Below are 16,204 nucleotides of genomic sequence, written 5' to 3'. Positions count from 1 at the left end.
AAAAACATATTCTTAGCTGCAGTAATTGTTAATTACAACTTAATTATAACTGTTTTGTTATTGTATTGAGACACAGTGAAATTATGTATTCAACTAATCTTGTGTAAGCCATTAGACTTCAGGTGCAGGGGTTATTTCAAAAAAGATTACTACTGTTTCTTTTCTTTTCTTTTCCTTTCCTCACATGAATATTTATGAGCTGGGGCTGGTGCAGTCATGTGAATGGCTGCTGAGAGCAGAACCCGCCCATTGCAGCACAAAGGAAGTGTGAGTGAGAAACGAGTGGAATGTGTATCAGAAATGTGAGATCACGAGATACAAGAATACTAACCTTGCAACAACTGTATAACAATGTTAACATTTTTGGTGGGTAGAAAATCTTGCACAAGTTCTCTTTCAAATTTCAAAGTGACTCCAATTACCATCTCAAAGTTGTAAATGCAAATTATGATATCTGATCCTATATTTGGGTATATTGCGATGGCACAAGTGCTCAATGTTTTATCAACCATAAATATGTATCTTAAAGCTAAAAACAATGAAGAGGACTATATAAATGGAATAAGTGGAAAGGAAATGGTTCATAGAGACAGACATAGCACATACGTGATAGCCTGGCCATGTAAAATTACTTTGTTTCAAATGTCCAGATCTATGAGGAAATCATGTATGCTACACCCGTACGTAATCATATTCCTCATTACTGCTGATTCAATAAATAATCAACATAATGGAATACACATGTTTGTCTCAGTTACCATTACCACTATGCCTCACTGATTGTAAATGCAGGGCAAACTTTCAGCATGTGGTGCCATTGATGGGGAATGGTGGCCTCTGCTTTTCTGACACATTTTTGTTCATAGGCTCAGTCTCTTTAATCAGGCATATACAGTATATCATACATTGTCATTGAAGTAGGCTGCTATAAGAAGAACACCGTTCCACTAGTACAAATAAAGCAGCAAACGTTTGGAAAAAAAGGGGGTTTAATACAAGTATTCCAGTGAGTTCAATCGTACTTTTATTGATTTATTGCAATGGTGTTTTCAACAATAATATAGCACTGCATGTAACTCGACCGTGTGCTATGTCTGAAAACGCATGCTCAGTAGGTTAGGGAGGATAAAAAAGCAAGCATTACCAGAGCACGAAATTCTATACCAGCTTGGCTTTTAAGTTGAGTTGCTTCGAGATAGCGCGCATGCCCCATGTCATAGTAAAGGAAAAGCATAATGAGGGCTTTCTCATTGACCTCATTGCGCATGATCAGTGCTTTGGTGTGATTGATGTCGGTTTGGCTTATGTGTGAGTCGGAGCTCGATCAGCTGCCCTTCATGTATTGCGGAAAGAAGTTTTACTGCAAGACTAGGCTACTGGGTTGAAGTAGCCTATACATTTGGTAAAGAACCGTCGGATAAGGAAACAGAATATGTCGGCAAATAAAGCAAAGAAAGTAAAAATGGCTACCAAATCTTGTCCTGAGTGTGACCAACAGGTGAGAAAATGTGTAGATATTGTTCATATTAAATGTGTTTTTGACTTGGGTATTATATTTTGCTTTACAAGCATGGGATTCAGATAGTCTATGCTGAAATCCATCATTGATTCGTGGGTATTCAAGCAAGGTCTGCAACGTATAGATGGTTTGTTCTTCCTAATCATTTAATTTTGTAAATGTATTATTTGTCATTATACATGTCGCAATATCAAATGTAACAATGCAGTTGGTTATTGCTGACAACAACACGTTGAAATGATTATGTTTGTATTGCGAGACCGATATGTTTTAGTCGGAATGTTATTGTTCGCCAAATGTAGCAAGACGTTTCCTTATTTTTGATACACTGTATAGCCTACCTACTGTAGTAGAAGCTTTACTGGAACTAATGGTTTATCATCGTAATCCATTCACCAAACACATGATTGTATCAGTTTTATCTTTAACCTACTGACACGTAGGCTAGCCTACGCTGATATTTGATATCTTTTGGAAGTTACAGAATCGCATAATTCAAATCGTCAGTATTTCAAATGGCGATAATATACATCTGCTTATATTTTCTTTAGATCTTTTCCCGATTTTTCTTTCATTAAACTGAATTAATGGATGACTTGATTTGGATTTGATTGGTGAAAACCTACAGTCGATTTGAAAACACCTAATTCCTTTAGAATGTTTTAATATCATCGTTTTTGTGGGCACGTGTCCAAATATGTGGTGCGAGTTTCTGCTAGACTGCGCCAAGGACTTTTTTCATGAATTAGCCTACAAAGGACAGTCATTTAAGCCTCTTAATAATGGTCCATATAGCCTAGTCTACAGTTTATTTGCGGATTTACATTGGCTACGCCCTTATTAAAATATTACAAAAATGTGTAAACACCTTTATGTAACAGCTTCAGCAATATTATATTTAGATGTGCAGATGGCATCATTATCACAGTAATAATGCTAAGGATAAACATTGTTTCTTCTGTTTCTTTTTAGATTCCAGTTGCTTGCAAGTCGTGTCCCTGTGGCTATGTATTCATAAGTCGAAAGCTTCTAAATGCCAAACTGAACGAGAGGTCACCACCAATAGGTAAATCCCCATAACTGAGAACAGTAGCCTATTTCATCATACACACTGTGATTGTATTCATATTGATGTTTAAATTCACAATGTTAAAATGTTTCTGAACTCCGCCTAATGTTTGCTATCCAAGTGAGATTGGTGACAAGTATCAGGGTTGGTGGCATTTGTTAATGGTGACATGGTGTTAATATGAATGTTAATTTGATTCACACAATGCAATAATTTAATTTAAGTGGAACATTCCCCATTGTTTTCCATCAAGATTTTTCCATCTCTGAATTTAATTTCAATTCACTTCTTACACTGACTGAACCTCTGGCTGAAGTTGTAACCATTTATGTCAAAACAAATTGCAATCTCATGAATCTAATACATTGTTTTATATAGTTTGTTTTGATCATAGCTCATTCTACTTGTCTGACCTATCTCCCTTATTATTCTCCCTAGTTCTATATAGGCCTATTGGTGCAAAGTTTATTGTCATTATTGAAGCAGTAGGCTGGTTTAAATGGCTGTTTGCTTGAGTGAGTAGCCTACTGCAAGAGGTGGGGGATGGGATTTCTTATTCCTGACTGAAAAGCTTGTTCCTTCAGTTCTCTCTTGAAGGCTTTTGCAGCAGTATTGAAAGTACTACCTCTTATAGTAAAAAGTTGTTGTGGACCCTGCAGTTTATCTAGAAACTATAGTTTATAAATGGTGATAATACATTACATTTGCTGTAGACCTAGATTGTGGCTCCTTACAAGTATATCTTCTGAACAAGGTCAACCATGATCTGATAAGGCGATTTCCCAAAGTCATATTTCATTTAAAAAAAAAAGAAAAAAGAAATTGAAATAGTCAACTGTTATAAAAAAAAAAAAAAAAAAAGGTTTATTTTGCAATGATCCTGTAAAACCTGGAGAGTGTGAGGATTAGTTATTAGTTTCTGCCTGTGTGTTTGAGCATGTTCACACATTACCAGTTCCCTGTGTTATTTCAGTGAGGACTGTTTCGTCATGCGTGTTATCATAGTGTTGTTGCTAGGAGCTCTTAGATGACTATCTGGCTCTTTTGCCTTCCATATCTGCCTTTCTCTCAGACTGTTTAAAGCATAGAGTGTGTTAGTTGCAAAAATTGAGAATAGGGAGTGTAGGAAGTGGTTAAATCATCATGTAGCCTTATACATCAGTGTCTGAAGTTATGAATGGAATGTTAAATAAAATACAATTGAAAAAACATTGATTTTGATATACACTTATTAGACAGTTTATGGAGTATAATCACTCTCATTGGTTCCACATTACTTTTACGTTAGTTGCACAGGGGATATACCATTTGAGGTGTGTTAATAGGTTTCTTGAAGGCAGAGAAGACTGTTTCCTTTTTAAAATGGCAGGGGTTCTAGAATTACAGCTTTATGACATTTAATTATGGTATTGGTGTTTTACCCCTCAGTTTATTTGTCTATCCTCAGTGTAATATCTGTAGACTGTTTCAAGTTTCCATTTTAGTACTTCCTTTTTTGTTTGAAACAGACTGTAATAAAAGTGTGGTGTAAGGTTGTAAGAAAAGTTGTATTTGGTTAACAATGCAGATAGTTTTACTCACTTTTAATTCACTCAAGGTTTAGTGAAACATATTTGTATTGGCCTTCAGTATTGCTGTCATAGGCATTTGGATTTAGACTTGGAAAAAGATTGACTATAGATTTTCAGGGCTTTCATGATTGAAGATGTTGGTTGTGTATCTCAAAGTAGGCCTAATGGTTGAGAAGTACCATTTAACCATTGTAGTCAACCATTAGTATGCAATAGTACACTAGTACTATTAGATTATTGATTGTGTCACTATTATGTGGAGATGGAACAGGATATGTCGTCAGTCAAAACAAACTGTTCCTGTACGGGCAGGCTATGGACAGGTTTAGAATTCAGGGAATTCCTGAGCTTATTTGTATTCTCACTTAGCAAAAATGCAGTTGATGTAGGAAATATCATTTCACACACCACTCAAGCTAGACAAAGTTGACACTCGAATAGTCATATCATTTTTGACTAAATGATATGTGAACTCATAAGGATTTTGTTTTCAATTTGAAGAGGTGCTCTTGGATTTAAATGTGATGGTGTACTTTGTTGTACCAAAGCAACATCTTGCTGCACTGCATCCCTACTTTGTCTGTCCCATTGGCTCAGTGTTCATTTCTAAATCTCCTGTGTGCACTCTCCTCACCCACACCAATAAGAAAGGAAGCATGTGATCTTCTAAGTTAATTTTGAAGAGGAAGGCTCTATAAAAGGCCACTAGAAAGAAACTCCCAGTGAAATGTAGACTTGGTACTGTATCCTGCTGTGCTAATAAGTGAACTTGTGGATTTGGGATTCATGGATTCGAGTACTTTGTAAATGGCTTGGAGCCTGTTTACAACACATCTAGGCTATGCTAGATGTGACAAATCAGAGAGGGGAGGGGAACTCGAGCTTCTTTGGTGGATTCTGATTGTTATCATCAGTCAAGCAGTGTTGTTGTCGGTGTGGTGAGAGAAGGGGATCAGGGGGAGGGAATAAGAGGCAGTCTAACATATTTAATGGTGTGGCCTTCCCACAGGAGTGTCCGTGGGAGTAAATTAATGCCAATGTCACAAGATTTGTCCCTGTACCATTTATTTTTCTATGATGTATTTCAAGACCATATTTAAGATCATTAGATCTTCTAAATGTTTAGTGTCTTATTATTATTATTATTATCGTCTTTAACAATATTAGTATGTTATGATGCTTGTTGTCATTATTGATATTCATTATAGTTTTATTCAAGGGTATGGTAACACTGTATTTTTGTGATCTATTTAGACAAGTTGGATGCCAAGAGGAGGAGAACTGAAAGAATTCGCAGAGATAGGATCAACGCTCCCTCAACGAATGACATGGAAAATAGAAGGCGGTCCCGTTCAAACAGCCAATCAGAGCAGATCCGGCGAGGGCGGGGCAGACCAAAGACGACTGGGCTAAAGAAGCCGGAGGAGGAGAAAGGTAAAACCTTGGTCCAAGATGCTTTCATCGTAAAAAAAAAAAAAAAAAGGAACTAAATTACACTGTTATGAGTTATGAAACATAATGCCGATAGCCTTCTGACATTCATTTTCAGAGACAACTATCAGTTCTCTTCAGCTCATTGTAAGTGTTGAATGTGAAATGGAAAGGAATGCTGAAATTATTGTATTGGTACTGATGTTCATTAGTTGCTTTTGGCTGATTAAAATATTATTCTGTGAGCTGGAACCGTTTGTTATTCAAATCTTGTCTGACTACATGGATAGTATTTCTATCCTTAGTAATAATGAGTGTTGTGTTTAAGGTTCACTGAAGTCAATTATCGAAATGTCTGTACTTCACTCTTCGATGATCTCTGGAAGATTATGGTTATTTATCTATTTATTTGGATCTCCATTGACTGTTACAATTGCAACAGGTACTCTTCCTGGGGTCCACACAAAACACACAAAGACAATACAGGGATGACAGGGCATTTAATTAAAAGAGTAAAAGTAATGACAAGACAACAAAAAGAAAAACAAAGCAAAACAACCTATGTAATGCTGTTTCTCTTGCCTTATTTTTTAGATAATTGGCATGATTCACAACTGTGCTGTCATGCAGACAGGCATCGTTAGACCGCCCTAATATTGCATATGTGGTGACATGTAGATCATAGATCATTATAACACTTTATCTAAAAAACAAAAAAAGCAATAAGAAGGCACACATTTTTATGCATATCATTACATAAGATTGGAAGGCATATTTCTGTATTTCCCAGTCACATGCGAGGCTGTTGATTAGTAGAGCGTTGTGACAGAGCTGGGGGTTTTGTGTTTGGATTAATGATTTACAGACAGGGTTGCTCTCTCTTCTGTTTGAATAAATCATGTTGTCCCTGACATTGCCTGCCTGTGCTTTATGAGTGTGTCAATAAGGAGACACAATTTCCTTCTGTGAGACAGAAATTATGTTGGCTTTGTCATTGAAATGTATCACACAAGCTTTGTTGCCACATGTACATAATACTTATTAGAATTTTCCATTTTATCTGTTTAGAAGTAGTATGACCATTTTCATGGGGATTGATATTTATTTGACTTTTTTTCACGCAGAAAAACAAGAGAAAGAAGTGGATATATATGCCAACCTCTCAGACGAGAAGGCTTTCGTGTTCTCAGTGGCCTTGGCTGAGATCAACCGTAAGATCCTTGGCCAAAGACTGATCCTATAGACAATGACACTGCTAAAGAACTGACATGTGAAACCTAAGATTCTGACTGGGGATGACCCATGATGGAGACCCATGGACGACCCTTGTGTGTCTGTCTGACAGGGTGGGAACTGAACTCTGACTCGGATTTGCTTTATTTGCAAATGGTTCCCTGTCGGATTGGCCGAGGCCTGAGGTGTTGGGAACAACCGACATGCTGGCACCTGGTCTACGCACTGTAACAGGAAAAGTTGGAGCCAACTTCTATCTTTGGAAAATCTGTAGCTTATGATATTGTAAGGTGTAGGAAGTCTGCTATTTATCTTTTAATCAGATTTTATATTGTTATCTATTAGATAATGTGGTGGTCTTATCAACAAAGAATCCAAGCTGTCAGTAGTGGATGATAACACACTTAAAAAGGGCAAACGTGTGGAGTTACCTGCATTGTAACAGGCAAATGTTGTTGGGTTGTAGACCCAGTCTACTCTACACCAGGGGAGGCTGGTGGAGGCATAAATTGGAGGACATGCTCATTATAATGAATGGAATGGCGATGAGCCTGTCTTCCGATTTCTACCTCCACCAGCCTCCACTGATTTAAGCTTAATAATTGATGCCATTTGGAGCATAATGTTCAATATATAATTTTGTACCATGTTTGGGACTTGGGGAGAAGGCCATGTAAATGTCTATTTATAATGCTTGTACCACCTTTAATTTAAATGCATAATGTTTTATGTTTTCTTTCATAATTGTTGAAAGTATATACATATTTGCTGTGGAAACCATTGACTTAAATGTCAAAGGCAAATCCACTTTAATTTGACCTCTTTTGTCATTAAAAGAGTGCAATCACAACAACTGTTGTCTGTTTTTTGTATTTAAGTATTAACCTCTTTCAGCTCCTTACTACTCTGTTTTCCAAACCAAAACTTTACTTTTAATTAATTCTTTCTTTTGTCAAGACATTTAATTAAGTTTGTTAACAACTCATCCATCTGGAATCTGGCCCTGTTTCCATGAAACTCGCAAACACACCAAACTTTGGAAAATGTCATTACCAGGTTGGATCATTCACAGTTGGACCCGATGTTATGAACATGCATGGGCAACACAAACTGTAAAGCTACGTAATACTCCATACACCTGTGCCATATATTCATACTACAGTATACTATGTTGAGGCTGAGTGAACACTTTGAACATGAAAAGCAGGGCTGTTTGTGTAGCTATAGATGTTCCTACTATGTAGGTGGTATCTGTTGGCTGTATTATATAGTGTTCTCCTGTGAGAGAAAAGAAGGATTGAATCAGAAATGCAGACGGGAAATCGCGTTGTGTTATACAAGCATTATGATACAGTATGTAACATTTATACAACATAATATGTAAATGAAATAATCAATGGGCAGCCATATTGATTTGAGTGTTTTATTAAGGATGTTTTTTTTACCTGTGAATTTGCATTGAAGGTTAAATCAATTCATAAAAATAAGTCAACGACGGTATGACTTTAAATTATACAAAATCATATTATTTCATGATGATTATGTGGATTGACTGCCCTAACAAACACTGTATTCCTTCTACCCCCAATAGTCAGAGAAAAGTTACACACAATGGGAAAGGCATTTAGGGTTGCACTAGGGAATGCTTTTTTTCTTCTCTCAGAGCCATAATTTACATAAGAGACTGAAGCCTGCAGGTTGCAATGCAAAACCACAGGAGACGGTTGGCAACTTTCACCCCATTGGGCCTCTTAGTCACATCACATTGAAATACTGTGAACAACACATACCACAGCCACATTTCACAAAATACATATTGGTGAACCTCTGCTTCAAATCATAAACTGTAGCTTACTGAGAGAATGACTCAGGAGCACGAAGCCCGTAAATGTAGAACATGACTGAAATGAGAATCTTTCTTATGCTTATGGAAATCACCCAGGCTTTCAGGTCCTTATTTGGATCTGTTGAGGCAGAGGGATAGAAAGTAAGGTACTCATGAGCACATTTCTGAAATGGTGCAGCATGATCATCACTGTTGATTTGATGTGTATGTGAGAAAGTTCCATGATGACAGTACAGAGCTTTACTAATGGATCCTTCTGCATATGGTAGTAGTGAGCACGATGAGGCCAGCCTGGCTGCTAACCACGAAACACCCGCCCTTGTCTGAATACCATGCCCTATTACCACATGGCCCCAAGGGGGAAATGGAACACTCCGAGTCAGAGATTCCTGACTTTATATCTAACAGTAAATAGTGAATACAATACCAATCACCCTGGCCCAGAGAGAGAAAGTGTGTGTGTGTGTGAGAGAGAGAGTGAAAGAGAGTAAGAGGAGGAGACTTGGCATCAATGCAAATTTTACAAAATGTCCTTATTACACTGAGTACTTATTCCATTGTATTTTGAGAATATCAACGTCATGTCCTCTCTCTCCTCTGGTTTATATCTATTACAATGCAGTGAGGTATGTAAATCAGCAGCACTTCATGATTCATTATTTTATAATATGGTTATAACATGTTATTACACATAATGTCTGAAATGCAAAATCGGAAATACCATTAGTCCAGTGCAGTATTCCCCAAGTCACATGGTAAAGTGGCCTCACTAACCAGGAAGAGAGTCCTTTGTTCAATTCTTGGCACATATGGACTCCGCTTTCTTATGAAACACGAGGGATATTATTATATGAGAATGGGAGAACAGACAGTTTCATCATACTTGGAATTCCTCTTACTTTAAAACCAATAGTGATTATGTTACATTTAGTCGTCTGTAGTCTAGTTCTGCCAGGTTCTATGATCTGTACATTATACATTCTAGTAATTTAGACCCTCAGTCCATGTACTTACAATGTTGTATTTTTGGGTTTGAGGGGGTTATCCTGGGGATAAACAAATGTTGGATAGTGAACACCACCCGCCTTGAGTCTTGCTGACCTTCATATTAGTTTTGCACCTTGAGTCTTCCTGACCTAGACATCTCATTCTATCTCTCTCTCTCACTCTCTCTCTTTCTATCTTTCTTTCTCTATTTTTGAGACACACATAAACAGACACATACACCTCACTTGCCCTTGATAATTCTTCTTATTTGAGAATTCCTTTAATCTTTTGTGAAGTAAATATATTTGATTCAATATTTTGGAATGTTCTAGAATTCCTTGAGTGCCATGTCTCATACTTACTATGTATTAGCATTGTCAAGCCAATATAATCAGTATGCATTCTCTCTTTCAGCCACCAGAGGGCAATCCAGTAACATAACTGTATGCTACAACTGTATGAGTATGACTTGCATGACTGTATGAGATGTAGCAAACATTTGATTGAAATTATACAGCATGACAAGATGAGTGAGAATGCAGGGGAACTTCAAGTGTTTAAGAAATTGCTTTTTGAGATTGAGGGACACTTCTATTCCAATTGGCTCATTAACCCATTCATGAGGTAATTATATGATCAATTGAGCTGATTACAGTATGTCAGTAATATTTGATGATTGTTTAACACATAGCTTGAGAAGGTACAGTTTTGACCTGCTGTTGACCTGCAATATTGGTGCTGAAGGACAGAAGAACCATCGGTTCTGCCCAAATGTGAATTTAAGCCATGTAATGACTGTAGACCAAGGCAGAGGATTCAATCGCACGACTCGGGACAAAAGCTTAATCCAAAATAATAATCCTTTAATTCCAGAAAAAGGGTTTGGTACACAGGTAGACAATTCGTAGAGAGGCAGATATCCAAAAAGGGGTAGGCAAGGCAGGGTATGATACACAGGTAGTCAGACAAACAGGAGCCGGATAATCTAACAGGGAAAAGGCAAAAGGCAAACTCGGAAAAACTAATAAAGATCAAAAACCAGGATGACAAGAAATCACTATGAAAATCGCTGGGACGTTTTGACACTAAGGCACAAAGACTAAATACAGACTAAAAACAGGGATAATGATGAGGAACAGGTGAATCCAATCAGGGCGGGATAGGCAATCACACAGGCGGGAAACACACAAGGGCAAGTAGTGAAGTGTCTGGAACGAGAGATAAGGTGAGAGACACAAAAATAAACAGGGAACAAAAATTGAATAACATGAAACAAAGACAAACAAACTACAAACGAACAAGATGAGACATAACAAGCCACTCTGCTGCGAAGAAAACAATCATATATATGTCACAAAGCAAAAGTCGTCTCAAACAGGTTTCATGAACATGACAATGAGTTCAGTGCTCTTCAGTGGCCTTCCCAGTCACCGGATCTGAATCCAATAGAACACCTTTGGGATGTGGTAGAACGGGAGATTCACAGCTTGAAAGTGCATCTGAAAAATCTGCAGGAATTGCGTGATGCAATCATGTCATCATGGACCAGAATCTCAAAGGAATGTTTCCAACATCTTGTAGAATCAATGCCATGAAGAATTGAGGCTGTTTTGAGAGCAAAGGGAGGCCCTACCCAGTATTAGTATAGTGTTCCTAATGAAGTTCTCAGTGAGTGTGTGTGTGTGTGTATGTGTATGTGTATGTGTGTGTGTGTATATATATATATATATATATATATATATATATATATATATATATATATATATATATATATATATATATAAAAATAAAGCAATCATTTTAATGACATCGGATTGATATTTAAAGACAACATGAGAGGATTTTTTTTGTTTTGCTGTGGAGCAGTTTTATTTTTTTTAGATTGGAGAGTTACAGTAAGTGTAAGCTCTCTTTCAATGAAGTATCCTGTAGAGATTTCACATAAAACGGTTATCAAGCAGGAATCATGCAGTTCTTGTGGCATTAACAGACCTACACTACAGCATTATTGTGCATGTTTATCCGACTGAGAAGAGTATGTGCTATTGTAATGGTGTACTTGCAAACAGCCTTCGTCAGAGAGGACAGTACATTTTGTTCAAGTCTGAACTCAGCACTCAACACTGAGTCACAGCAAGCAGGCAGGCAGGCAGGCAGGCAGGCAGGCAGGCAGGCAGAAGAGCAGAAGGGCAGGCAGGCAAGCAAGCAGGCAGGCAGGCAGGCAAGCAGGCAGACAGACAGACAGACATGACGGACCGCAGTGACACCATCTAAAACAGAATACACGTCAGTATGATACACACCAGTAATGACAGAAGTTTGAGTCATGCTTTTCCCCTACACCATGTGTCGACTCATCTGATGACACAGTATGAAAAATGAACACACGCACTTCAGTAGGAGCATACTGTTCACAATAGACGCTGTATAGTATATAATGCTGGGTGGAACAAGCACATTGTGTACACAGTGACAAAATGTAAACGAATCAGCTTTGCAAGAAAACAATATAATCTTCAATATAACAGTCAATGTAATTGTCATTATCATCATCATCACCATCATCATCCTTATCATCATCATCATAATCATAATCTTTCTGCTCCGCCTCCTCCTCATAATCATCATCATAATATCTTACTCCCTCATTTGGTCGTAGTCCTGATGTCATGGGTCAGCTGGGGTCTCTCTTGGGTCAGTATGACATAATTCCCCAGGTGTGTGTGTGTGTGTTTGCTTGCATCAAGGGAAAGCTGATCCATCCCACTACTCCTGGGGACACCAGAGCCTATTGACAATTCCCCCAAAATACCCTGCAGTGCTAAACAAGGTGTTGTGATGAGGGGAAAAGTAGCAGTGGGATGTCTGCCAGGAGGCTGTAGGCTTTTCCATTCCACTCCAAACCCATCTGCAGCCAGCCTAAGATGGAGCGACCTCCTTATCCCTGAGTCTGAGACCCTCGGTGTGTGTTAGGTGTTAAGGTTCAGACAGGCAACACGATCCCACTGCTTTTAAGTGTTGGTGACGCACTGCTCAGTCAGACAGAGATGTGTGGGATCAGATCCCTAACAGGTTCTCACAAACACACACACACACACACACACACACACACACACACACACACACACACACACGCAGAGAGGTCTTTCGTGAGAGCTGAGACAGGGGGCTCTCTTCACCTCAGCCCAGTAATCATCCTGGCCCATCATCACTGAGAGAATAGGAGGGGAGGAGGGGAGACTGGCCCAAAACAAAAAGGCCAATCTGAACCCCTATTAATAAAACAGGACACTCACATTTCCTGCATACCCCTGGCTAATCTTAGGCAGCTGTTATCTCCCCACAGGAAGTGGACTCAGCCTCTCTGAGTCAGCCGTGGTGGCGTTGGGGCAGTAGTGCTGATATCAGGAAGGGTGACAGGAATGGGGACAGGGACCCAGCAGCAGTAAACAGGACCAGAGAAGGAACGATAAGATAGAGTTGTTTCTCCATCAACGCATGTCTGTCCTTTCCACCATGCTTCAGTCTCGAGAGGACCCGGCCCCACTGTTCACCCTCTCCACCAGGCTCAGAGCCCCTGGTATGTCCTAACCTTGGGTCAGGGTTAGGACAAGTGATGGGGACCTCTGTCTACAGATCTCTCCTTCTAAGCACGGGCGGTTTCAGCGTCTCCGACTACATTCGCAAGTTCACGGTAAGATTTTTTCACTACAGTTTTTTCCATATTATTGGATCAGGTTTGTATAGAACAGAATGTCTGATGATATTCAAAACGGACCATTCATCAGAGAAGTCTATCAAATAGGAATCTAATAAATGAGGCTAGGCAAAGTAATATTAAATTATAGTCTGTTTTATTATATTAAGGGCTGGGGTGAGCTACATGGGGTGAGCTACATGTTACATGAAAATACAAAAAAATTGTTACATTATTACATTTTCTACTTTGACAAACAAACAGTACTGAGAAAAACATAGACCTCCTGTTCTCAGAATGACATTAGTACTAGGTCAGTGAAGCGCTACCAGTAACATTTACTTGATAGATCTCATGCATTGCTTTTTTACCACTGCCTTTAACAGTGCATGGGTGCTTGTTTTTGTAGATGGAACACATTTATTTAGAGGAATGACTGGATAGTGTAGAGTTACCACTGCTACTTGTTGTCTACCTTAACTAATAAAAAAAACAGGTCATATATAATAATATATGCCATTTAGCTGACAGTTTTATCCAAAGCAACTTACATTGCAGTGAGTGCATACATTTTTCAGTATATATGCATTTCATGTGCAACTAACTCACTTTTATAATCGTATTTCTTGGTGAAATGATAGTCGTATGTAATGTTTGAAACAGACGTGCAGTTGGGATTGAACTGGTAATCAAAAATATGCAGAAAACATGCAGAAGATTAATTTTATTTTCACTGTGTGTGTTATGACTTATCCAGCATATCTTCTGTGAGGGTGCATGTTCCTGTGTACTTTATCGAATCACATGTACTTGGGGGAAGGGAACAGATTATAAACAGTCCCCGTGCTATAGGCCTATCCACAAGCCAACTCTACCATATGTTGCTCCAATACGAACAAACAAACAATGGGAAGTTCTTTGCACCAGTCGGACCTACCACCACCATAAACATGCTTGAAAGTGTAGCTATTTAAGTAAAACTTTTTTGTGCTTATGTTTCATGTGAAAATTATATCCACCTACTTCACTAGTATTTAATATGCAGTGGGGTACCCTTAGAACCACAATGGTGTGCTTCAATGCATTGCACTCCTCACTAAACATTTTTGATTTGTTTCCTTGAGTCAGAATGTTCCCTGTTTACAGAGTTGAATTTAGAAAGGTGCAACACCTGTCGAAGGGGTGATAGAATTACATTTTAGTGGGTTTAGGATAAACCTCCCAGCAACGTCCTCCATACCGATCCACCTTCACCCCACCCATCATAATTCATTCACTCACACAAGGAACTGCCCCGTAATGAAGGTTGGAGAGAGGAAACTATGCAGGGGCTTCATTCAGACAGTTTTTCATATGTTTCCTCTCTGGTAGACAATGGAGTCAGCGGTCTGCGGGTAGACATAGCATTTGTTTACGAGAAGCCCAAAAGAGACGAGGATCCTTCTACATTGACTACAGGTGTTAAAATTATGTTGTTGAGTCAAATATGTAGCTTTGGTCAGAGTCGTCTGGCTTTCATGTCACGTTACAGTTTCAGAAGGCAAATACACCACATTGATCCTCGTCACTACAAGTGCCAATGGTATTCCTAGAGATGGTTTGAGTGTCAAGTTTTATAGCATATGTTGAGAATGTGTCTTTTACTGTGTACACACTTGTAGAAAAAAAGGTTCTACCAAGAACCATAAAGGGTTATTCAACTTGTCCCTACAGTAGAACCCTTTCAAGAACCTTTTTTGGTGCCATGTAGAACCATCTCTGTGGAAAAGGGACCAGTCAAAGATGCCTTTTGTTTCCTAAGACTGCAGGTTGATATTACAAAGAGAAGTCTACATGTTTTATGCAATTCCAGTTGATACACAGATGCTGTGAAAATTAGGGCAACTACTCATGTGATTCATGCTTAGTGGTCCCAGCAACAGTGTCCTAAAGGTCTATGTTTGCACTGTTGTGGTCCTAATAGCACCTTATGTGACCCATATGTATTGGTTAACATCATCATTGCTGACCTAAACCCATGTCACCCACATCTCACCCACATGACGTTGTTCATTGTTTCCGGCCATTCATCACACCGGAGTGACTTGGGAATGGCCGAGACATTTTGGGGGAGGCAAAATCCATTTATGAGCTATGTTGTTGCCAAGCTAGTCTGTCCTGGGTAATGGGGCCGGTAAATAGAGTTGTTTGACTGGCTGACTAGAGCTATAATGACGCACGCCCCCCTCCATTCAGTCAGACAAACCCCCCCTGTGGAAAACACCGGAGCCACATTCCTCTGGTTGGCCAGGACCCTACCAGAGATTTCCATTGCCTTTCTCCATTGCATAATATGGTTATACTGTATATCAGTAGAATGGGCCCTGGCACAGGACCAAGCCAGAGAGCTGGTATAGTCTCATTGGGAATAGCTTCATAAATAAAGTCTCCGGCTTACATTCTGCCCATTGTAGAGGGCCTAAGGGACACCAGACACAGCCTGGTGTTACAGCTCCATCAGGCTGGTTCTATGGGCCACCATCAGCCTCTCCAGCCCTGTGGATCAGAGGGGCTCTGTGTCAAGTATTCCCCTGTTGCAGCAGGAGACAGGGACTCTGATATTCATTAGTTAAGACATTGCGTCATTATTCATTATATTTCTTGAATTTATGTTAGAAAAAATGTTTTTAGATTATGGGTGTTCAAGCTGTGTTCAACTGACTTTTAATTGACAATTGACTTTAAACAAGTTTTAACTATGTGTAGTCTGTTGAACTCCATTGAGAATCCCAGTCTGCGTCATTAACATGACATCCAGGTCAGTCTTAGCCATAGAACTGTCTTCTTCCTAAGAGTAGGTTAAACAACAAAC

The 16,204-nt window shown here is 38.9% G+C and overlaps 1 protein-coding gene across 1 annotated transcript; it reads left to right on the top strand.

Moving 5' to 3' along the window:
* Positions 1–1,291: 1,291 nt before the first annotated feature.
* Positions 1,292–7,394, top strand: cUnh16orf87 (chromosome Un C16orf87 homolog). The gene is made up of 4 exons (XM_083686973.1): positions 1,292–1,498; positions 2,492–2,585; positions 5,414–5,593; positions 6,715–7,394. Exons 1-4 carry the CDS (start codon positions 1,433–1,435, stop codon positions 6,831–6,833), a joined length of 459 nt encoding a protein of 152 aa, XP_083543099.1. The 5' UTR covers positions 1,292–1,432; the 3' UTR covers positions 6,834–7,394.
* The last annotated feature ends 8,810 nt before the right edge of the window (positions 7,395–16,204 follow it).

The sequence above is a fragment of the Argentina silus genome (genome assembly GCF_951799395.1).
Source record: "Argentina silus genome assembly, chromosome: 2".
NCBI classification, from domain to species: Eukaryota; Metazoa; Chordata; class Actinopteri; order Argentiniformes; family Argentinidae; genus Argentina; species Argentina silus.
Note: the sequence above shows the minus strand (reverse complement) of the source record. Positions and strands in the feature narration are given on the sequence as shown.